This window comes from Phyllostomus discolor, chromosome 2 (assembly GCF_004126475.2).
Source record: "Phyllostomus discolor isolate MPI-MPIP mPhyDis1 chromosome 2, mPhyDis1.pri.v3, whole genome shotgun sequence".
NCBI lineage: Eukaryota > Metazoa > Chordata > Mammalia > Chiroptera > Phyllostomidae > Phyllostomus > Phyllostomus discolor.
Window position 1 is genome coordinate 110,091,366 of NC_040904.2, and position 23,776 is coordinate 110,115,141.

Sequence of the window (23,776 nt, forward strand, 5' to 3'; positions counted from 1 at the left end):
AGGGTGGGGGAGGATTTGAAGTGGGCAGAAGGAGACAGGCAAGTGAGAAGGGAAAAGAAAATATAAGACGGCAGTGTTAACAGCAGACAAGTACGCGCCACAGTAAGGGCGAGTTTATGTACTCAGAGTGTGCAGGGCTTCTGAGATGTTTGTTCCCAGCGCCTGCATCTAGTCATTAAACAGATAACTCTGTTATTGTGAGGGGAATGAGGGCAACCACTCTTGATCTTTTTCTTCTGGAAATCTGCAGAGCACTGAAATCCCAGGGCTGCTTCTTTTTCTGCTCCTGGGCGAGGGAGGGAGCCTGCGGGTTGTGTCGGCCTTCCTCCACCACATTGCCCGTGGCTTTCTCCCAACAGACAAGGGAGAAGCTTATTTCCCAGGCTCCCCATAGCTGGCGTGCATTCAAAGTTCCCTTAGAGACAGCACCCAGTTCCCATGGGCTGGAGAATTTGCTGGGTTTGTGGGTATGGATTTGCTTGATGCTGACCCTAAGAAGTGAGTGACCCAGCTAGTCTCTGTGACCCATTTGCCCAGAACCAAGAGGAGAATGACCCCACAGGGCTGCCGCACCTCCTGGCCTGAAGTGATATGTTTATTCCAAGCTTCTTCTTCAGCATCTGGCTTCCTCCCTGGAAACACAGACATGAGCACGTCACTCCCCTCTAGAGCGCACAGGTGAAAGTCTTAGAAAGCACTGCCTGCCCAAGAACTTACAGGCACAGGAGGTTGTTCTGCCACCATCCAAGCCTTGTCTTGCACTGAATCCGCAGCCAGCCACCATCCTGGGTGTCCTAGACGTCTCCCCCAAATGTGCCATGTGCATTCATGCCTCGAAACTTTGTGGGGGTTTCATTTTATGAGAAGGCTTCCTTATGCCCCCCTCTTACCCACATCCTGCCAAGTCCCACAGGTACAGTGCCTCACAGTTCAGATGCTCTTTGGGCCAACAATTCTTTCTTAACTCTCCCTTCTCCGTCCCCAGCCTTCCCCATGAGTAACTTTGCAGAGCACTGTGTTTTATATGTTTATTTATTTGCCTGTTGCCAGCTGCCCTGTCTCCACCTCTGCAGTAGACGGAGCTCCTGGAGGTCAGGGACCTGCTTCTTTTCCTTCTTTTTCCTTCTGTTTTTACATCTCTGTATTTCTGGGGCTTATCACCCTATCTGGCCCATAATTCATCCCCAATAAACGTCTGTCACATGAATAAATGAAGTGTATTGTGCTTCCTGAAACTGGAGCATAAAGTCAGGATGGGAAGTTGTAAAACTGCTTCTGCCGGCACGAGCAGCAAACACAGCAGCACTTCACAAAGCTCAGGAGGGTGCGATTCTCAGTCACCACTCATTTCACCAAGAAAGGTAGCTGTTCATTTACCAATATTTCTTGACTAATCAAATGTATTGTCGATTGAGTATCCCATGTATTCATTTTATACTGATGAAGTAACAGTTAAAAATGGTCTGTCGTTTCTTTTCCTTGTTTGGAGGGTGTCTGGGGAGTCGTGAATCACTGGCGCTCAGGTTTGGGCTTGACTGAGAGTTAAGTCATTGTTCTATAGAATTGAACCCCTTGAGCCGTGTGAGTCGGAAAGGCCTCCGTTAATGGCTCACTGTTCTCCACACAGATTTTCACTGCATTGCCACCCTTCACTCTGGGAATCTTCGAGAGGTCTTGCACTCAGGAGAGCATGCTCAGGTTCCCGCAGCTCTACAAAATCACCCAGAATGCTGAAGGCTTCAACACAAAGGTAAACAGAATGTTATGACAGAGTTGTCACCTGAAAAAAGCGATGACTTTTTGTCTACCCGCTCTCATTATCTGCCTGTGAGATGGCTGAAACTTTAGAGAATGTATTTAAATGGGGTACGGCCAGGGGCTTTCTCCCAATAGAGCAAATCCAATGAATTTGAGGTGCGCCATCAGAAAGGAAGTTGCCATGTTACACGTGGTCCTTCTTTCAGTTCTTCTGTGTTGATTCCTTCCTTCTCCATATGTGCTCCTGACCCTGGTGTGGCCAGCAGCACCCCTGGCGCCAGGACCTTTAGGATCAGCCATCAGACACACCCCTTAGCCGTCCATGAAGCCCTGCACTGAGGCCGGCGGGAGATGCCTAACGACCCTCCTGCCGCCATTGCTTGCTTTTTCATTTAAAGGAAAATGTTCCTTTAGCTAGTGAATAAAATTGGCCAGGTGTGAACACAGAAATTAAGTCTGTCATGGGTATTATTTTTCAGTCTGGAAATCAGAAAAGAAAATGCATCTAGACAAAAAAGGTATAGGTGATCTGGACGAGAGTCAAGCAGACGCTGGGTTAGGTGTTAGAGAGGCTGGCAGTCGTGGCGGGAAAGGGGGCCTTGCCCCACCTGCCAGTCACAGCTAAGAGCGGCAGAGCAGTCGCTGCCGCTGGCCAGAAGGGAAGAATGTGCCTGGCCTGGCGGAAGAGGCACAGAAGTGAACTCGCCTGCGTCACCATGTTCCTGACAGGTTTTTGTGCAGGAGGAAACTGGGGAGTTTACGCAGAGGTCCATTGCCCAGGTCAGTTGCAGTTCTGGATGCTAGTTGTATCTATACATGATTTGCTTAGGCCACCACTGGGGCTTAGTGAGGGAGAAGTGTCAAGTCCTCAGTCAAAGAACAAGGCCTGGAGACTTCCTTTTAAGCCAGGTGTTACTGATAGCGGTCCTTCGGAGCTACCTCATATGGGGGCATGTCTGAGAATGGAAAAAAAAGTGAAAGGGATTCTTTTGGCTCCGGTATGTTCCATATGCAGGAGGCTTGGATGATTAATTATATCGGTCCTTGTTGATTGTGATTCTGTCAATTGGAAATATCTATCAATGGCCTATGTATTCTGCATTATTTACATAAATTGAATCTGTTTTTACAGAGTTTGAATTCAAAGTCTATGTAGGGTACAAAATAAGTAGAGAATAGATCCATCAAAGGCAGTAGAGCTAAGAACAACTAGAGACGTATTTGAAGATCAGGGGGTGGGGGGGGCGGCGAGGGGAGTACAGAAGTCAGGGGGAAAGTCAACATTTAAAATGCGAAAATCCCGTTGTCTTATAATTTTTCATTATATTCCGTTGTCCCTCCACTAGCTAAGATCAAACATATGACAATTCCCAGATCAATTTGTAGATTTTTAAGTAAGTTCAGTCTGGATTTAGTAGTTCTATCATCTCAGTGTTTAAAAACATGATTGAAATGTATTTATGAAACCATAATTTAGGAGAAACTAAACTTTGCATTCTTTTGTTTGACCTTTCAAATGTTAAGATAAAGAGAATTTTTAAATGTGCATGATATTAACCAAAATTCTAAAAATTAAAAAGTTGAATGGGATGGATTTTAAAGAATGAAACAAAAGAGCGAGAATGGTGGGTAAGAACTTACATATTAAATGTTTTTACTGCTTTCAGAAAGCACACAGTTTCAGTCTCTTATTAACAAATTTGACCAAATAACCTTTTTTTGAATGATTCTGGTGCCTTTGTAAAATTTTGGTGTCTTTCTTAGGATTCTAAAGAAAACAGCTCATGATTCATTTTTCAGATGTGGATAGATTGTATATTGGTCTATGCACATGTGAATATGTATTTTGGTCTTTGTATTAAATAGTGGTATCTGGAGCTCATCCAGTCATATTTGTGCATAAAAAACGAGGAAATCATTTTGGTTCTTTTTGTTTGTTTGTTTGCTTTAGTTTCAAGAAGAATATGGTCCTTCTGGGGCTGTGCAGCACACTGCCGGCGTCCTGCACAATGAGGCGTTTGTTGAGTTACACGGAGGTCGAGAGTGTGGGCAGTTCCTGACTCCCTCGTTTTGTTTTCCCTTAGGTTTTCTGGGGTCACTGCATCAACGCCTTGGTCCACTCCCTCATCCTCTTCTGGTTTCCCATGAAAGCGCTGGAGCATGGTAACAGCTTCATGATTTCAACTGTCAGCAAGTAGCTTTTGCAGTCCCTCTGGTGCCAGTTGTTCACAATTTTTCCCCGGTTCTGCAGACCTAGAGATCACAAGAACAAATTTGAGAAGAAAAACACACCTAAAATCTAACGAGAGCTAGTCACAGGTTTATAGCTTGTAGGTTTCATCCACTCTGGCTCTGAAAACCCATTTTCTTTCCAGTTGCCTGGAGAGTTTAAATACTAAGAATCCTAAGCCTGATTTTTCATAACTGTTGGAGTCGAGGATCTTGAAGGAAAGCACTGTACTGCAATGAAACATCCATGCCTCTTGTCCATGAGTTTGAAATTTTCTGTTAATCACTTGAGCTTTCATTTATAAGCTACGCATACCTCAAGCAGAATAATTCAAATTGTGTAAGAGTTTAATCTTAACCTAGTTTTCTGAAAAAGTCTCCTCTCTTTGACCTATGCTTTTCAAACAAACTTTTAAAGTTTGTTTAAGGACTCTCTCCTGACTGCTTGTAGTCTTCCCTACAGCTCGATGTTTGAGAAAAGTCACCGTCTCCGCACTTGGGCACACTTGTCAGACATCCAAAATGTCGCCTCTCACAGACACAAAGCGTTTAGTCTCAGAAAACAAAAATGTATCACGAGAATGCTACTCTTTCATCCCTCTCAAATTGTAATAATTCCCCTGGGAAAAATTACTCCAAATGGTGACTAGACAAGGCCTTTGATTGTTCAGAGACCCAAAGAATATAAAGTTTCCAAGCTTCTTTGTTTCTGTGTCAATGTGTTTTGTGCTTCAAACAGAAATGATTCATCTTCACTGATATTAACCTATTAAATCCTGACAGACAAAATGCATGCACTGCCGGTTTATTGTACTCGGTGACCTATCCTTTCCATTTCCTCAGACTTCCTTGTCTTTTGAGTGTCCCTAATTCTCTAGATCAGAAAATAAAATTTTCTGCTTCTAGCCCCACTCTCCAAAGGGCCTTTCTAGTGGAATCACTTTTGTTTAACTCTAAAACTTTCCTGTGAGTCATCTTTACTCATAATGAATTTAATTTGCCTTGAAATGGTTTTGTAAGGGCTTACAAATGTAAGAGTGTTGAATGTGGTTTGTTTTAGTAGCACTGGCGATGTGGTGGCAGAAGCAGCCATCATTTTGTCAGGGCCGACTGGCAATGGGGAGCGATGTGTCTATGAGCATAAGAACAATTTTTGCCATTGTTTTTTTACCCCTAAGCCCAGCCTTTTGTACTTAGGAAAGGACAGTAAAGAGTGTGGCTTGACCGCAAGTACTATATCCAGACCCCCACCCTTATTATATAGACAGTATACTCTGTTCCTCAGTCCAAAGAGCTTATCTTTGGATTCTGAGAAGTGTAACAAGGTGGTCATTCACTTACCTGCTTCAGAAGGAACTGATGTGTCCCCACTCTGCAGGAGAGACAATGGTTTTCTAGTCCTGGAGCTATGATTATGTACTATGAGACTGTGGCTTGTAGTTCATGGTGGAGTTCCTATAGTTCACTAAATTTCATTACATAAATCCATGCATTTGCCTCTTGATCTATGCTTAAAACAGGATAGAGTCCTGACTGTTACTAATTTACCTAATGTGTCATCTAGTGAATTTCAGGTTACCTTCTGCCACCTTTATTTGCATCCCTCAGATTTGGCAGTCTGTCTGGCAGTCAGCCAATAGGGTGATTTTTTTTTTCTTGTCTCTATTATTATCATCTTCATCATCACTGATGATTATATTTATTAAAGCTTCAGCTAGAGGTTTTTTCCAGTTGTGTTGTAAACAATAACCTATTGAGTGAAACAGTTTAAGGTGAAATAAATTGCAAATAATGTTCATTTGGCATAGAACAAAAGAAGGCCATTGGTGTTCTTGTTCATTAGTTGACTTCCTCTAACAAATTGAATATATTAGAATTAATTGCTAAATTCTCACTATTAGTGCATTTCAAAATGATTACATCATTGCTCATTAACCTTATTGATTCATGTAATATTTATGTCCAAGACATTGTGATAGACTCTAAGGGTGTTAGGAATACAGACTGATGTGGGTCTGACCTTCAAAGTGTTTGTAGTCTGATGAGGGAGATTAGATTCTCATGTGGATAATCCCAGCACAATGTAGAAAAGAACTGTCTCAAGTAAAATACAGATAAAGTGCTATCAGATTCAAAGGGTTGAGAGAGAGATAACCTTTCATTTGGAATTATTCACGGCTTCTTAGAAGAGATGACATTTAGGCTTATCCAGGAAGTGCAAGTAGGATTGAGACGTGTAGGAAGGGAAGGAGGAGTCAAAGTGGGGAGGGAGGAGTTAGGGCAGCTGTGGATAACTGTGAGGAGCTCATCCCTTCAAGCAGGGAAGGTAATGGAAAGTCTGAGGAAGTAGGCACAGCTAGATTGCAGAGGGCTTTGGATATGAGGGTAAGAAATTGGTACTTAATTTTCTAAGAATTAAAGAGTCCATAAGGAATTCAAATGAGGAGAGCATTATCAGAGCAATTTGGGAAAATGAATCTATCATGTGAATGTGGGTGATAATAGTTGTATTGCTGGGTACTCCAGGGGTGAGCTTAAGGAGGGTTAAATCCAGGAGTTGGCAATGTGTGCATTGAGGAGGAAACATGTTTTGAGAAGAACTGATTTATTCAGCAAAATATGGCATATATATTATGTGCCGGACACTGAGAGTGCAATGGGTATAAACGTAGCATGTCTTGCCCTCTTGGGGCTCATATAAGGTCAGAGTTGATGATCAGGAATTATGTGAAAAATTGTTTTATAACTGGCATGCTGTGTCTACAAATTGTGGGTAGAGTTTATCATACAGGGACACAACAGAGTCTACTGGGTCACAGGAAAGTCTTCTCCAAGGAAGTGATATTTAAGTCCTTGAAAGATGAGGAGGGGCTGATCAAGTGGGCCAGGGGAGGTGGGGGAAAGGTGGGGAGAAAGCATTCCTGGCCAGGAACGGGACCTGTGCTGCCGAGGAACCCAAGGAGGCCATCTGCAGCACAGGTAGCCCTTGAACAACACAGGGGTTGGGTACACTGACCCCTCGTGCAATAAAAAAACCACATATCACTTCTGAGTCCCCCAAAACTTATGTACTGATAACCTACTGTTGACTGGAAGCCTTACTGGTAACAAACAGTCAACTAACACCTATTTTGTATATTATATGTGTTATGTACTGTATTCATACAGTAAACTAGAGAAAAGAATGTAATTAAGAAAAGCATAAGGAAGAGAAAATGCATTTACAGTATTTATTGAAAAAAAATTGAGGGAATAAATGGTAATGGATGGAGACTTGCCTGGGGGTGGTCAACACACAGTAAAAAGGAAAAAAATCCACATGTAACTAGACCCACCCAGTTCAAACCCTTGCTGTTCAAGGGTGGCCTGTATTTCCAGTGGGGGGCCTGGACTCTAGACTTCATTCAGCCTCTCATAAGCCTTGCAGGACATCGAGCTCCCCTGGCCCGGGCAGGAAATGCCGTGGGGACCCTCCCCTTCCTCTCTCTGTCTCCTGGAGCAACTATAACTCAAAACATGTCTCCACACAGTTCTACCATCTCCTACTGGGTCAGCAACAGCACCCACTGTCAGAGAGCTACAGCATGAAGTGGGGTGCAGTGCAGTGGGGAGGGGAGCGGCAGGAAAAGGGGGCAAAGAAGGTAGAGGATGGTAAGATCCCAGATGGAGACTTTTTTCAGTGAAGGCTTTGAGGTCAGAGTTACATGGTGGAATTTGCCTATAAAATAGATAAGACTGTTATGGAGACAAACACATAAGGTTGGCAAGAGAGCATGGGGTTATTGAGGAGAGGGGAGAAGTCAGTGGTGGAAATGAAGAAAGATTAGAAGTTTTAGAAGACTGGGATATGGCAGCTGATTGGATTTCTTGTTTATGTGTGCTGATTTACTGTCCTAACTGTAAGTGAGTTCTTGTTACACTTAGAATTGCCATCTCGAAGAATGTATTCACCCCACCCCCAAAGAAGCATAGGAACTCGGCGCCGATTTGAGACAACCCGGGGCACTTTGAAAACATGGGGGAGCCTGAGCTAACCCATCACCTGTTCGTCCTCACTCTCCCCGCAAGTCCCCTGTCCTTCAGACACTAGACTGGGAGCCCGAAGGAGTTTTGCTTGACTAGGGGCCAGGGTCTCTTGAGTAAATGCCTTTTAATGTTTCATACTATGTGGAATGTGTCACAAAGATGGTGAATTTTACCAGAAATTCTCTCTTCACTTCCATGGGGAGAGTATTAGGCACCTATCAGTGCCGTCCACTTGGCCACATAATTGTTGGGAAGTATTTTCGAGAAGGTGTGAGTGTGTTGCTCATTCCTTAGAAAGCTTCCAAGAATTTTGCTTTGCTTATTTTTGCATGGTTTTGGATAGGCTTTACAAAGCACTTCTTCCCTGATGGAGTTTGTGATGATTCATTTCAAGTTTCAAAATAAATTTTTCCACTCAAGCAATTCAGTAAATCAGATTTCTTCCAACCATCACAACTTCATGCCTACTCCCATGGCTCGCCTGCAGCTCCCACCCTTTGATCTGAAAGTCGGTCTAGTTTAAAACCAGAGATGTCACCTTCGCCGGCACCAAAATCCATCAGGAGCCTTGGTTTTAGGCCACACTCAGGTTTTCCACGAGTGTGTTCAGTCTGCATAGTTGAGCAGCCCTCCTTGGAGTGGAATGTGGTTATTGGCAAAAGAATGTAAAATCAGTTTTCATTTTTTAAAAAATTCAGATTTTTCCTGATGAAATTTAAGAGGTAGGTGATGGGAAAGAGACTACTGAATAGTTACCAGCAGAAAAAAAAACAAAAACTGTTCTCACTTGCTCACTTCCACACCCTGGGAAACATCCCCACCCACTTACAGAACAAAAAACACCATATGAATACTTATTGTACTGGCACTAATTAAGCAACAAGGTCTTTCAACATTTTGGGAGAAAGCTTTCTTATACTTTTTAATAAATGTGCTACTATAAGATTAGGCATGTTTTATAAACTGAAGTAATAATGTACATGTGTAAAGTGAAACATAGTGTACTTGTCTCTGTGGCATTGTTGGGTCATTTCAGCTTGAGCCCTTTATGACCTACACCAGTTACTGTAAATTTGGCTATTTTATATCATGTAAATCTGGTGATTTGCATTGTTTCACATCAAGCACAATTTGAGCAAGGCCACCATTGCCCTCTGAAATTACCTCTTTGACTCAATTATTCATTCATTAAAAAGAAAAGAGAATGACTGTTCTTTGTGCCAGGTTTCTGCATACACAGTAGCGTACATAACAGGCATGTTCCCTGCCCTCACAGAATTTACACCTAGGGAAGGCAAGATTGAATGAGGAGGATTCAATAGTACAAAAGAGGAAGGTCAAGGTTAATGGATATATTCCAAGGAAAGCTAACCTAGTCCTGTTTTGGTTTTAAGGCTTTCTTCCCGGAGGACGTGACAACAGAATTGGAGGGTGAGTGGGATTGAGCTGGGGAAAGAGTAGAGAGAAAAGGGCTGAGTCTGTGATTCCAAGTGCAGAGGGCACATGTGGGTGGGGGATGGGAAACACAGTGGTGACACTCAGATTGCCTCAAGACTTCAAGGGTGGAGACAAGGAGATCAGACCTCACCACCCTTTTGGAGACATGTGAGTCTTTATAGTATAAGTTTAACAGAAGCCATTGAGAGATTATAAGCAGAGAGCCACATATCTGATTCATTTTCATGTAACCACACTGGTGAGGAGGATGACTGTGAGAGTCCAGGTGGTTGGCTCTTGCCTAGTCTAGTGTGTTAACAATGGCAGTGGAAGGCAACAGGCAGATTAAAGGGCTGCTTTGGAGGGAGAGCTGGAAGAATTCAATATTGCATTCACTAATACTTCCCTAACGTATCTGATTACACTATATCCTAAACCCTTCAGAAAAAGGGGCTATTATAGTCACAAAGTTTACCAACAAAAATACTATATTTTCAAGTCAGGTGCATGAAACAATAAGTTGATGTTGTGTTCCTTTTTAAAAGTCACTATATACAGAGCTTAAAAGATCTAAAATAAAAGAAGACCCAGAGATGAACATCAAGCGCTAACTGGGACCGAAAGGGGGAACAGTGAGTCCACGGGGCCTCTGCTGTGTGGACAACGTGCTGAGAGCCCAGGTGGAGTGGAGGACATCCGCCAAATCCTGCCGCACATAAAGGAAGTGGGTGGAACTTGCTCACTAAAAACTAGAAAGGCAGAATACTCTAGGACCTTTCAGATTTATACAAACGAGACTACAGCTTATAAGTCTGAGTAACGAGTATAATATGCTTAAAATAAGACCAGGTTTCCAAATTCCAAAAAAAATTTCTGTTTTGGTTTGTCTTAAACACAGGGACTGGTAGATACAGCTCTAGTGACATCCTGCTGTTTGGAAACACAAATTGGCTGGAAGGGCCATTGTTTCCATTTGGTTAAATATTTCTTATGTTTCAGTGTCTCTTTTAATAAACCGTACCTTACACGTATTTTAAAGAGTTAGGTTTGGTGTAAGGTTGTAGAAGTGTGATCCAGAGTTCCCAGAGTCCACCCTTATAACTTTATCGGATGTTGAATCAAGGTGTATTAGCCTGGGTGGGAGTAGCTGCTACAACAAACAATACCAGATCTCAGGGGCTTAGTCAAGTCAAGGCTTATGTCTTCACCATCCAATGGAGGACTGCATTGTTCATATGTGGTGACCATATTTTCTCATTTTCTGTATTTTTGATACTCTGACATTTGGGGCCTTGATCCTGAAGAGACCATGCCCCTAGGCTAGCCAGTTCCTAGAGAGAGCAAATGACTGCCTTGTAAAATACAGAGCAGCCAACCCAGAGCCCACATCCCCACCAGGTCCTTTATCAAATCCCCACATACCACACCAGTATCCCCCTGACCTAAACCCTGACAGCTAGGGACAGCCCTATCACCCCGAGCCTGCTGAAATCACTTAAACTACTCAGCGCTAAGCTAACACAGCACACCTACCCTGCCTTGTCCATTCCCGCCCATGGAGACCCCAATAAAGCCTCTGGGCCATGCTCTCCCCTCTGCCTCCTTGACCAGCCCTGGTGCTTCCCCACGTGGCCCCCATGACATCCTGTGCCTCCTATTTCTGGGGGTCTGTAAGTATAAAATTCTTCCTTTGTGACAATCATTTCCATGTGTGTGTGTCTTGTTGTGTCTCAGTAAAACAAAGCCTGGGCCCATTTCAATACAATGGGGCTCCATTTAGTGCACAGCCCCGGAGTTTACCCTCAGCCTTAACACTGTGAGGGGAGAGCATCAGGAGCAGAAGAGCTTGTTCTTAACCGTCTCTGGCAGGAAGTGATCCATCGCGACAAGTTGTCTCAGGGCCTCGACTCGGTACCAGGGACTGGGGGATGTTATTTAGCTGGGCAACCGAGAAAAAGTGGAGTCTGTGGCCTCAGGAGGCCTCACAAGGTGGCTGTTTCCATCCTTTTAAAAGTCTATTTTTAGTAAACAAAAGTGAAAAAGTAAAAGATTGAAATTTGAGTTTCATATTCATCGGAAATGGCCATAGAGAGGAGGAAATCTAGCAAAAGGCTTATATAACCAGGAACTTAACCCAACATTGGTTATGAATGTAATTATAATCACTAACACTTGAATAAACTCTACCTTTTATATACTCTTTCCAATCTTTTTTTACTACTTTTTACTGAGAAAGGAAAAAATAAATTTTCTCTCATGAAAACATAGTGTTGGAAGCCGAAAACCTAGTTTCAATTATAGTTCAGGCAATGCAGGCAATTTGAACGTAATGAGTTCTAAGAGTTTGTAAATTTGTTATATGAAACTTGGAATATATTTTCACTCTTGAGATTAATCTAAGAGTAGCTGGTTGGCATTGCACCTCCTCTGAACCTGCGACCCTGATGATATTTTGAAACTGGGGCTCTCGGAATGAGTGCTTCAAAAAGTCCTTGAAGCAAAAGGGCAGGAGAGGGAAAGCAGGAGAAACTCGGCCTCTGCTCTCCAACCCAAATTCTTGGCAGGACCCTTGATGTCAAGAGAACGGTGCCACCTCCACTTTAATTCTCCCCACTGAGTCACGTGGGAGCGAGATGCCTGTGATTTTTAGTACATGTGTCCCATGGATTCTTACTACACTCAAAACACACCTCCGAATTCACCCCATCTGTTTTCTTGATTATTAAATCCTGTCTTCTCTGACTGTACTGTGCTATGCTATAATGTTGTCTTCAAATTTTGCTTTTTGTCAAGAGCCATTTCTGAGTGGATTTTTGTGGTTTCGTTGGGTAATGATGTAATGTTTTTAATGAACATTTAATTGAAATGGCATCTTTATAAAATGTCATCAACCTAGCCCTTGATCATTCCATCTGTTAGGAAAATGAGCCATACTTTTTTTTACAAACCGTGGGCTTTTCCACAATTATTTTTAAAGAAGTCTTTGCAGACAGTTTTTGAGGCCATCACTGCTGATGTGGAAGACCCACATGGCTTTGCCCCAGTTGTCCACAACAGTCTGTTTTGGTGACTGTTTCCAAACCTTGTTTGGCTAGTCCTGCATTATGTTTGTCCCTGGATCCAACCAGGTTTTGCAAATCATGTAAGTCTGTAGGAGTGGCTTAACCACTGCTATGGGTCCGTGGATCCTGAAGTCATTGCATTATATGGACCTCTTAAGTGAATGCACTGGCTATAGGTAACGCCCTCCCCTCTCACTGCAGCCCTCATCTGGGTGAATCTGGTCCTGGATTTGCAAAAGGCTGACTGATCTCAGTTTGTTCAGTTAAATGCAAACTGCTCTGATGCAACAGGGGGGTTACTTCTTACCTCTCCCCTGGCTGTTGGCCTTTGCATGCTAATAATGGGCTTGGGTCAGGCTGGTTAAGGTAAGAAAACAAAGGTTTGGTAAGGTCACAGCTCCCCACATTCCCTTTAATGGATCTCTTTTGTAGGGACATTTTTAGAGCCTTGCAGGGCTTGGCCCCTGCTGACCTCACAGGTCACCTGCTACCTCAGCCCCACCCCCACCTGAGTGCTCACTGTCCAGTTGGGGCAGGGCCAGAGGAGGCAGGGGCCAGAGTCCCCTCCAGGCCTCTGTGCAGGCTGTTTTCCTTTTTTGCCTGAATTGTCCTTTAATCTCTCACTTCCTCCTAGATAGCCTTCTATCCCACCCCACAGGGCTCTGTGTGAAGTAATATTCTCTACTACATTTACACAGGTGTGGCTGGATAATGTTCTGAAGGCTGGCTTGGGGAGCCCGACTACTCACCTTGGTTTGAGGGTTACTGTTCCCCTATCAAAGAAAAATCACTTGAGATTTTGAATATCTGACTAAAATTAAAACAGCTAAACGACAGAAAAGATGTCTTGCTCACTGGAGTGTTGGAATCACCACAGTACTGTTAAGAGTAAGCAAAGTGGGAAGAAATAATTTGGCAGGAACAAGTTTTAGAAATAAACCTGGACAATGGAAGTATGGTTTTCCAGCCAGGGGTTACCAGCAAGCTGCAGCTTATTAATGCATTCACCCACAAATGATTTCATAGGACTTCCGATCTCTCCTTCAGGGGTATGTTATTGGCAAGTTTTAACAAGGAGTGATGCCCACGGGAATTCGCCTCTAAAACAGTTGAAATATAACCTGTAAGAGAACAATCCATTCCATGGGAATTTCCCCGACAGGGTGTGCAGAGCGATAACTTGTGACTTGTATGGAAGACACTGTCTTTTCAGAGGCACTTGGCATGTCCTAGAGTCTCAAGTTGATTTGGGAGTTTCTCCTCCAAGGAATAAATTATTTCCAGATGGTATTAGTTTTGACTGGGGCAGGAGATACTCTTTCATAAGCAGAAAACTAAAATGTAATGGTGAGTTATCCTTCTGAGATGATGAACAAAAATGTTAGATTAATCCAATCTTCACTAACAGTTACCTTAAGTGTATTCAAATAACCTCATGTGTGAACATTTTATTTAATTCCAGTAGCATTTTACTATGATGACAAGTTTAGAAATGAATACATTAAAGAACTCTAGGATCTGCAGTTGGAAAATGCCCTTGATTCCCACACCTGTCTCTTCTGTCTGTGCCAAACTGCTGCAGTGTTCAGTGGTCTTAGGGGTCTCCCTGTAGGTGCTCTCCTCCTAAGTGAGCTTTCAATCCTGGAGGTAATCAGAGAGTTTGCCACCTTTCAAAGGCCACCAAGCATTGTGAGTGGCATCACTTTGTACTGAAGCCTCACACTGCCTCACACTGTGGGTCGTGTGAGCAGTTAGGCCCCAGGACATTCTGTCCTCCTTGGAGGACACTCTCCACTCTCTGAGTAGAGAGAAGGGGGCTCCCTTCACAGGTTGGACACTCTTACTTCAGAGTGCATTCTCTGTTCTCACTGTGGATGCTCTTTTCTTTCTCTTCTAATGCTGTGGTTCTCGGTCTGGGATTTTGCCCCTGGGAAAGGTGACGATGTCTGGAGACATTTTTGGTCTTCATAGCTAAGGGGTGGGTACTACTGGCATCTGATGGGTTGAGGTTAGGGATGCTGCCGAGCACCCTACAACGCATAGGACAGTGTCCCTGCAACAAAGAATTTTCTAGAAAAATGTCAGTATTGCTGAGGAGGTTGAGAAACTCTAGACTAATGAAGTGCCCCCTATTCAGGGTAAAAGTCCTGGTCTCAAGGAGTTACCGCTGCTCCCCAGACTTGTGTGCTGTGTGTATTTCCTCATGTCGTTCAGGATTTGTATCATGTGCGCCTGATTTTCTGTCCACCTGAATGCTCTCCTAGAAAGTTCCTGTCCATTGAGGTATTTCGAAGGAGTACTTTCTATTCTAATTATTTTTCCCCTTGGAGTTGTCTTGTTTAATTTTGGGGGGTCCATTTTTCTAGCTAAGTTAATGAAAACACTTGTTTACCAGTTTTATAGTTTCTTACTGTGTGATCTTTTGCATGTTATTTAACTTCTCTTCACTACCCCAGTTTCCACATCTAAAATATGCAGATAATAATACTATCTCATATAGTTAGTTTATTAAAGGAGTATTACATATGTTAATGTTGTATACTAGAGTATTATATATTAGTGTTACATATTGGTAATGTGATATATTAGAGTATTACATACATTAGTAAATATACTACTATATGTAAAGTGCTTAGAACAGTATCTGTCATATAATGAGTGACTAGGTTATCTCTTTTGAATGTGGAATTTCTTATGATGTCTAGCAATTTTCTGTTTATTGTGTGTATATTCATAAAATATGAAACACACTCTAAGCCCTTCATATTAGGCAAATGCTTTGTATATTTAATCTCTTGCAGTACACAAATCAACTAACATTTGAAATATTAGTATTAAAACAAAATTCAAAAAGCTGTCACACCACAATTATAAACTTTGATTTTAACTGCTTCTCCCACCCCTTCTAACCCTTCCATCTGATCTGAGTTTCCTCTGGGCTCCAGTAGAGCTTAGTGTAGGTAGAACTGGGGGCACTCGGGTTATTGCTCTTCTCAATTAAAATGCCTGTTGTCCTCCATTCACAAACACTAGGATAAGACTGAGACTAGGAGAGAAAGCCTAAGCTAAACTGAAAAGGAGGAAGGTCTGAAGGTCTCTACCATTAAATATGTGGAGCTCTTTAGCAGCCAAGAACAAAGACATGAGAATCTTCAAATTCTCTGTCCTCTCAGGCACCTAGATGAGGTAATTCAGTCATCATCATCTATATCCGATAGAAACCCCCCATTTTATAGATATGAAAGTAGACTCAGAACCTAAAATTTTTAAAACAAAATAATGGCATATCTGGAGCAAGAGAGCAGAGATGGAGCCTTGGCCAGCATGGCTCAGTTGGTTGGAGTGCCATCCCATAACTGAAAGGTTGAAGGTTCTATTCCCAGTCAGGGCACATATCTAGATCACCTTTTCATACCCTGGTCAGGGCACATATGAGAGACAACCAGTCAGGGCTTCTCTCTCACATTGATGTTTCTCTCTCCCTTTCCTCTCAGTTCCTCTCTCTAAAAGCAATGAAAAAAAAAGTCCTCAGATGAAGATAAAAAGATAGATAGATAGATAAATAAATAAATAAATAAATAAATAAATAAATAGAAAGCAGAAATAGAACAAGCTCTTCCACTCTGACTACTGGCATTTTTCCTACTAATCCAACTTCTCTCCACTTCATTTTTCTAAATTTCCTTGTGTTAATAGTATCATGCTTTGTTGTTATCTTTTGTTATTTTGTGAATTTACAGTGGTGATCTGTTGGGACCAACTTTTCATGTGCTACAATTGTAATTAGTATTCCTGTATTAATAAGACCAGAGCAAGTGTTCTCCACCTCAAGTAAATAATAAACTATTCACCTAGTTACCAGGCCAAAAACCTTAAAATCATCCTGGATTCCTTATATTCTTTTCTACCCCACCTCCAAATCTTAAACAAAGCCTATCATCTACCTTCAAAATACATGTGAATTTTTATCACTTCTTTCTACCTCCAACATAGCCGCTTTGACCTGCAATGTCCAATAGAATTTTCTGTGATGATGGAGATGTCTATACCCATGCTGTCTAATGTAGTAGTTATTAGCCATGTGGCTACTGAGCATTTGAAAGGTGACTAAGTATGATTTTTTTAATAACAGCTTTATTGATATATAATTTACCTACAATACAATTCCCACTTTAAAGAGTACACTCTATAGTTTTAATATATTCAGAGTTGTGCAGCTGTGACCTTAATCAATGTTCGAGCACCTTCACCGCCCCCAAAAGAAACCCATACCTGTTAGCAGTTACTCCTCATTTCCCCCTAATAACCCCAAGCTTCTGATAACCACTAATCTACTTTATTCTATAGATTTGCCTATTCTGACCAGTTCATACAAATAAAATCATACAATATATGGCCTTTTATGACTGACTGCTTTCACCTAGCATAAGATTTCCAAAGTTCATTCATCTCATAGCATGTATTAGCACTTTATTTCTCCTTGCTGTTCAGTAATATTCTATCACATGGATGTACCACATCTTATCCATTCACTAGTTGATGGCATTTGGCTATTGCCAATAATGCTGCTGTGGACACTCATGTGTAAGTTTTTGTATTTCATTCCTGTGCTTTTACTTCCCTACGAGTGGAATTGCTGGGTTTTGTGGCAATGATGCATAAACTTTTGAAGAGCTGCTGACAATTTTCCCAAGTGGCTGCAACATTTTATTTCCCCACCAGCAGTGTATGAGGGTTATAATTTCACCATATTCTTGCCACCTCTTGTTATTATCTTTTTTATTATAGCTACCTTAGTGGGTGTTAAATGTTATCTCACTGTGGATTTAATTTTGTATTTCCTTGATGGCTAATGATGTTGAGCATCTCTTCATGTACTTATTAGCCATTTTGTATATCTTTGGGAAAATGTCTTTTCAGATCCTTAGCCCATTTTAAAATTGAGTTATTTGTCTTTTTATTGTTGAGTTTTAAGAGTTCATTATATACACATTCTGGATACAAGTTCCTTATCAGATAAATATTTGAAAATATTTTCTCCATTCTGCTGGTTGTCTTTTCACTTTCTTGGTGGTATCCTTTAAAGTATAAAAGTTTCTAATTTTGATGAAGTCCTATTTATTTTCTTCTGTAGTCACTGCAATGTTGGTGTCATAGCTAAGAAACCATTGCCAAATCTAAGGCCATATTACTCCTATGTTTTATTCCAAGAGTGAGTTTTGTACTTTTAGTTCTATGACCCATTTGAGGTGGACAGTTCAAAGGCATTAATTACATTCAAAATATTGTGCCTCTGTCACCATTATCTATTCCAGACTTTTTTCATCACCCTGAACTGAAACTTTGTAAACATTAAGCAATAACTCATTTCCCCTCCCCCTCCTCCCCCACCCCTGGCAGAACTAAGTTTTTTATTTTATTTCATTTTAATTAATTTAACTGTAAACAACTGCAGCAGCCAGTGGCTACCATATTGGACACAGATCTACACACTACCAGTTTCACCCTCCTGGACGGGTTGCTACAATCATTTCCACACTGGCATTGCATTTATTGTTTCTCTGGTTTTGATAGGGCAAGGTTTGTTCTCCCACAAAAGCTGGACTGTTCCTTTAAGAGAATCACTCACTCCATGTCACCCTCTGCTCAGAATCCTCCAGCAGTTTACTATCTCAATTGACAGTGAAAACCCACCTCCTTACTGTGGCCTATGTTAATTTGCCCCTTCTGCCTGAGCATTTCCTAGTGTCACCAGCCAAACTGCTCTTTGTGATGGTCTTTGAGATCATCCATGTTCTATGTCCAGAATGTTGGCAATTTCTCTCTGCCCAGAATGCTCTCCCTTTAGATATTCTTTTAATCACCCCCTCATACTCTTCAGATCTGCTCCATTGTTACCTTCTCAAAAAGATTTTTCCTGAATTCCCCATCTAAAAGAACAACCTCTGTCACTCTCTGTTCCATTACCCTACCTGGTATTTCTTTTTAAAGATTTTATTTATTTATTTATTTGTTTGTTTGTTTGTTTATGTTTAGACAGAAGGGAAGGGAGGGAGAAAGGGAGGGAGAAAGGGAGGGAGAAAGAGAGGGAGAGAAACATCAATGTGTGGTTGCTTCTCACGTGGCCCCCACTGGGGACCTGGTCTGTAACCCAGGCATGGGCCCTGACTGGGAATCAAACTGGAGACCCTTTGGTTCTCAGCCTATGCTCAATCCACTGAGCCACAGTAGTCAGGGCGTATTTCTTTATAGTACTTACTACACCTGCTAGCTTATTGTGCACCTATGTGTGTTTCTGTTCTGACTCCCTCACTATAATGTGAGCTACATGAAGAGACGGACCTTGTCTCCCCAGTTCCCATAACAGTACATGGCAGAAAGTAGACTTCAAATAAATATTTGTTATATAAAGAAAGAATAATGTTACCCCTTTCAAGGCTATAATCTATGTTAGAATCAAATAAATGGTCTCCAGTCTAATCTCAAGTATTTCTTTATTGAGGAATGCCTTTAAAAATGTCATATTTGTTGTTAAAACAATCTCAGAGCCAGTTACTACAAAGTGAACTCCCACAGTTTTGAATAACTATGAGCTAATACAGAGACTTGTTACCTTTTTGAGGTCAATTTAGCTTCTCCCTTACTTTTTGAACTTTTCCCTTCCTTTCTGTCTTCACCACCTCCTCTCCCTAAGCTTTGAGATCATTCTTCTTTAAGTCAGTGGCCACACCTCCCTCTCTCTCCCTCTTTCTCTCTCCCCACCCCCCACCATCTCTTCCTAGGAGAACCCTTCTGTTCCTGCTGCACACAGTCCCTCGGTTTAGTGCTAAAACCTAAGGTCTGTGCCACAGTCACGATGCCATTTTGTGGTTAATTGACCCATCTAGAATCAGGAGGAGGGGCATGCCCTGGAGCTAGATACAGGACCCCAGGGTCACCAGATTCTGCCTGTGATAAGACTTGGTTGTCATAGTGTTTTAAAAAACTAGCAGATTTTGATTCATTAATAGGATTCTTTAAGACGCAGATGGGTAAATCTGTGAGCCCAGTTATGTGTGTGTATAGCAACCAACTACTGTGTTGGAACTTTGTACACAAAACTCCCTATATGCTTGGCCTGTAGGCCACAGGTCTGAATTTGAGCATAACAGAGAATACAAGGAGACTGGCAAATGTCATTCAAAGAAACCATTCCTGATCTTAAAATACACTTTGACCCCTCAGGATAAAAACCAGTATTTTCACAGCAGGTCAGCTGACATGAATTAGACAATTCTATTAGAATTCTGCCTTCACGAGTATTATATACATTGTAATATATGTAAATACATCAAAAAGCAACAATTGGAAAAGATACGAAAATTAAAGCCTCAACATCCTAGTTGTATTTTCTAGACATCTCTCATCATATTGTTTACATTCCCTGCATTTGTAGACTCCAGAAGGTCATGTAGCTGCACATGTGAACACAAAGACAGTATCCTCCAAAATTCTTTGAGCTCTCCAATTATAAAATGATTTTGTATTCATGCAGTTATTTTCTTTTATTGGCCTATAATTCCAATTTAGCAGAAATTAAAGATGATTAGAAAATGAACCCTTGGAAAAGATCTTAATACAGCCATTAATAAAGACAGATTAACATCTCCTTATTCTATTCCTATTTTTAACCCAAAAAGGGAGATTTTAACTTTTATAAAACTCTAAACTTCAGTGCAGATCTATTGTGTGGTTGTCTGGTTTGTTGGAAACTGATTTTGTTTGCTTCATCTGGAGAAATACATGATGAAAATAATTCAGAATCACAGCCATAATTTTTGAAGTTCCTTTACACTTTGATAAATGTTTCTAAAGTTTTGCTTTTGCATTCTGAATGAAGTAGAGTGCCATGCTCCAGGGGTTAGTGGTGATTTCTTTGTTTTTCAGATACCGTGTTGGCCAACGGTCACGCCACAGACTATTTATTTGTTGGAAACATTGTTTACACAGTAAGTTTATTTCTCTGTGCACTGAGCCATTCTTAAATAGCACAAGCCTGGGGTCTGCCTCTCAGAACCCTTTATTTCAGATCTTTAAACTATATATTCTAGACTTCTTAAAGTTCAGAATGGTTGTGAAATATTCACCTCATTTTTGGTGAAGATTAGGCAGAGTCAGGATTTCTGGACAAATGATTAACAGATTTCCCCATTCTTCAAATAACCATTGTACGTTTACCTAGTAGGAGAGGGGGTGCAGGAGAACACTAAAGAAGGTGATTTCCCCCAATTCTTCCAGGTTAAGTAAAGAGCAAAAGGAACTATTGTGAGAAAACTCACTAAAGTGAGGGCTTTTCTTGAAGTAAACCTGCCTGTATTCCCTAAACTAGCCCCTAGGGAATTAGCTACCTAGATGGCACTTTCCAAGTACAGCTGCCTGGGAGGAGCTGCCTCTGGAGGGGACTCTTGGGATGTCTCCCAGGAAGTGAAAACAATTCACTGAGCATAACAGGGTTTCCCCATGCCTCTTTCTCTTCACAGTATGTTGTTGTCACTGTTTGTCTGAAAGCTGGTTTGGAGACTACAGCTTGGACTAAAGTAAGTTTTCTCTAGAAATATTTCTTTCTTCACTGTAGATATTTTTCCTGGTATGATACCTTTTTAAGGCTTGGAAAAACTATAAGCAATATCCAGCTACCTTATTTTAAATTTTGCATGTAAAAATCATGGTTTGATTTTTATTAAGGCAAATTTGCAACCCAAATTTTCCTGAAGATTCATTTGCTTGGCACGTACGTAATACAGCTCTAAGTTATTAACAGTCACCTCGTTTCAAATGTGTGTGCACATTGTAAAAAAGTACATGCAAAATACAGGACAAAAAGAGAAATTTTAATTTCCATAATTTTAGCACCAAGAGAAAGCGACTATTGATAGTTTGCTATATGACCTTACAGACTTTGTTCTGTGTATTTTTAAAAAAGATAATGCATTACAGAATGTAGAACTTTTTCACCTTTTTTCACTTAAAAATACATCATGAAGTTTTTCTGTCCCTTAAACTATACTTCCACAAAATCATTTTTTCATGATTACAAAGTATTAAATCCTACAACCATTCCATCACTTACTTAATCAGACCCCGGATTTACACAGTTGGCGTATTTCCAGTGTTTGGGGATTATGTCACTGTGTCATGATTGGAATGACTGGTGAGGAATGAGACAGGCCTGCTAACACCACAGTATGTGGATCTAGAGGAAGGTCAGCTGTGGTGGCCAAAGCATCTTTATCTTCAGGGTAGTTCAGGGTCACTCATCACCTGAACTCATTGTTAAACATTTGGAGACAAGGAAATCAGGGAGATCAAAGTCTCCAATGTCTGGAGAGTTATCAGAATCCTTCCATCAAGAAAGCTCACTTGGACCCAGGGATTGTGGAGCTGGGGGGCCTCCATGCCAACATCCATGCTGCCTGAGTGTGTGTTTTCTTCTGCAGTTCAGTCACCTGGCTGTCTGGGGAAGCATGCTGATCTGGCTGCTGTTTTTTGGTGTCTACTCAACCATCTGGCCCACCATTCCTATTGCTCCAGATATGAAAGGGCAGGTCAGTGCTACAAACTGTGAATGGACTTGCTGTGTCTTGTGACAATGATGCTTTGCTGTGTCTGGTCTTTCTCTGTCTCATGACGACGATGAACTTCAGGAGAGGTTGGTATTGCCTGCTGCCATGACAGTGTATCAGGAGGTAAACAAAACAAACCAAGCACCTGGAAGAGGCTGTCCAGTCCATGGAAATAGCATTTGAAATTTTAACTATTGTGAAAATTGTCCACATAAGTCCTCTGATCTGCCCAGCATGTCCATATATCCATAGTGAAGTATGTTAAATACACACAGTTCTGATGTGTACATTTCATGGCTCTTGGAAAACTGGAGGTGTTTTGAGTCCCTCATAATCCAATGAATATGTTGATTATAGTTTTGATGTTAAGTGTATATTTATGCTCTGATTGGTTGATAGTCACCTGTGACAGATAAATTTCATAACTATTAACCAGATCATAAATTAGTCACAATAGCTCATTATTCATCTCTTAAACTAGAGAGGCTGAGATTGGAGACTTTTATACTACTTTGAATTTTCTTCATGTTTCCTTTTCTTTATATTCTGATTATCTAGTGTTTGAGATTAAGCCATCAATGGAGAAATGACAGACTGAATCTTAGAGGCCCAGGGTATCAGGTCTGGAGAGAAGCTTGAGAGCCCTGGGTTCTAAACCTCCTCGGTGTACAAATGAAGCTCCATGGGTCCAGGCGCTCCCATAGCAGAGCCAGCACTCCCACTTCTAGTCCATCTCCTGAGTCCCTTACATCCCGAGTTTCCTTCCCAAACAGCCAAAATCCCACTTCTCAAGCCTTCCTGCTTCTATCCTCAGATCTATGCCAGTGTGAACACCCCTGGGCCCAAGGGGCTGCTATTATTTGCAAAGGATGTGCATTGGGTCCATTGGATGCTTGCACTGGTGTAGTCCAACATTTGCATGTGGATGCTGTGCTATGGGACAGGACCAAGATGGGAAGAAAAGAACTGTGTGTTGGGGCTTCCTCTGTATCCACTGGTGTTCCCAGCCCAGGAATACATATTTTGGGGGTAGGCCTGTGCAAGGCACACCTGGCTGCTATCATCTTTGCCTTACTTGCTCCGCAGGAATGAGCGAAAACTCCTAGGTCTGCTCCAGTCCAGGTACATGTCCAGCAGCTGTTTCATGTGAGATAACCCAGAGGTGGCACTGCTTACCTCTTTCACTTGGTAAATCAACCAGCTGATGTACCCCAGGGTGCCCAGGGCCTCCTCAGGATATGAGCACTGAGAAGGATGGACATGGCCCACTGGAGCAGGCTGCTGTGCCCCCTGATGCATCTTTACTTTCTTTAAGGAACAAGGACAAACACATACACACTTCTCAGTCCTTTTCCAAATCCACGTGACAGAGGAAATTACAGAGCAGTGAATGGATCCAGGAGATTGTTCTGCAGCAAAATGAGCATTCACTAGCAAAGAGACTTTGTACATTTAAAGAAATTGGTTACATTTTCAAGCAATGTGGTTTGTCTCCAAAGAGCAAGTCAAGGAAAGTATTTACAACAATGATGATCACTGGGTAAGGTGTCAGTGTCTAGATGTCAGCCTTGGGTTACCGTCCTTCTGGTTACGGATGGGTAAGGTCTGATGAATATTTTGTTCAGGAATGTCATTGTGCAGGACAATAAAAGGGACTGCAGC

The 23,776-nt window shown here is 41.7% G+C and overlaps 1 protein-coding gene across 3 annotated transcripts in view; it reads left to right on the top strand.

The window, feature by feature from the left end:
• The window catches only part of ATP8A2 (ATPase phospholipid transporting 8A2), a 572,378-nt gene that overhangs the window by 412,472 nt on the left and 136,130 nt on the right, over positions 1 to 23,776 (top strand). For all 3 annotated transcript variants that reach the window (XM_036018338.1, XM_036018340.1, XM_036018339.1), the window contains exons 29-33: positions 1,628 to 1,750; positions 3,843 to 3,921; positions 20,439 to 20,500; positions 21,032 to 21,088; positions 21,989 to 22,096. In XM_036018338.1, coding sequence (XP_035874231.1) covers positions 1,628 to 1,750; positions 3,843 to 3,921; positions 20,439 to 20,500; positions 21,032 to 21,088; positions 21,989 to 22,096 — 429 coding nt within the window. The remainder of the gene's footprint in view (positions 1 to 1,627; positions 1,751 to 3,842; positions 3,922 to 20,438; positions 20,501 to 21,031; positions 21,089 to 21,988; positions 22,097 to 23,776) is intronic.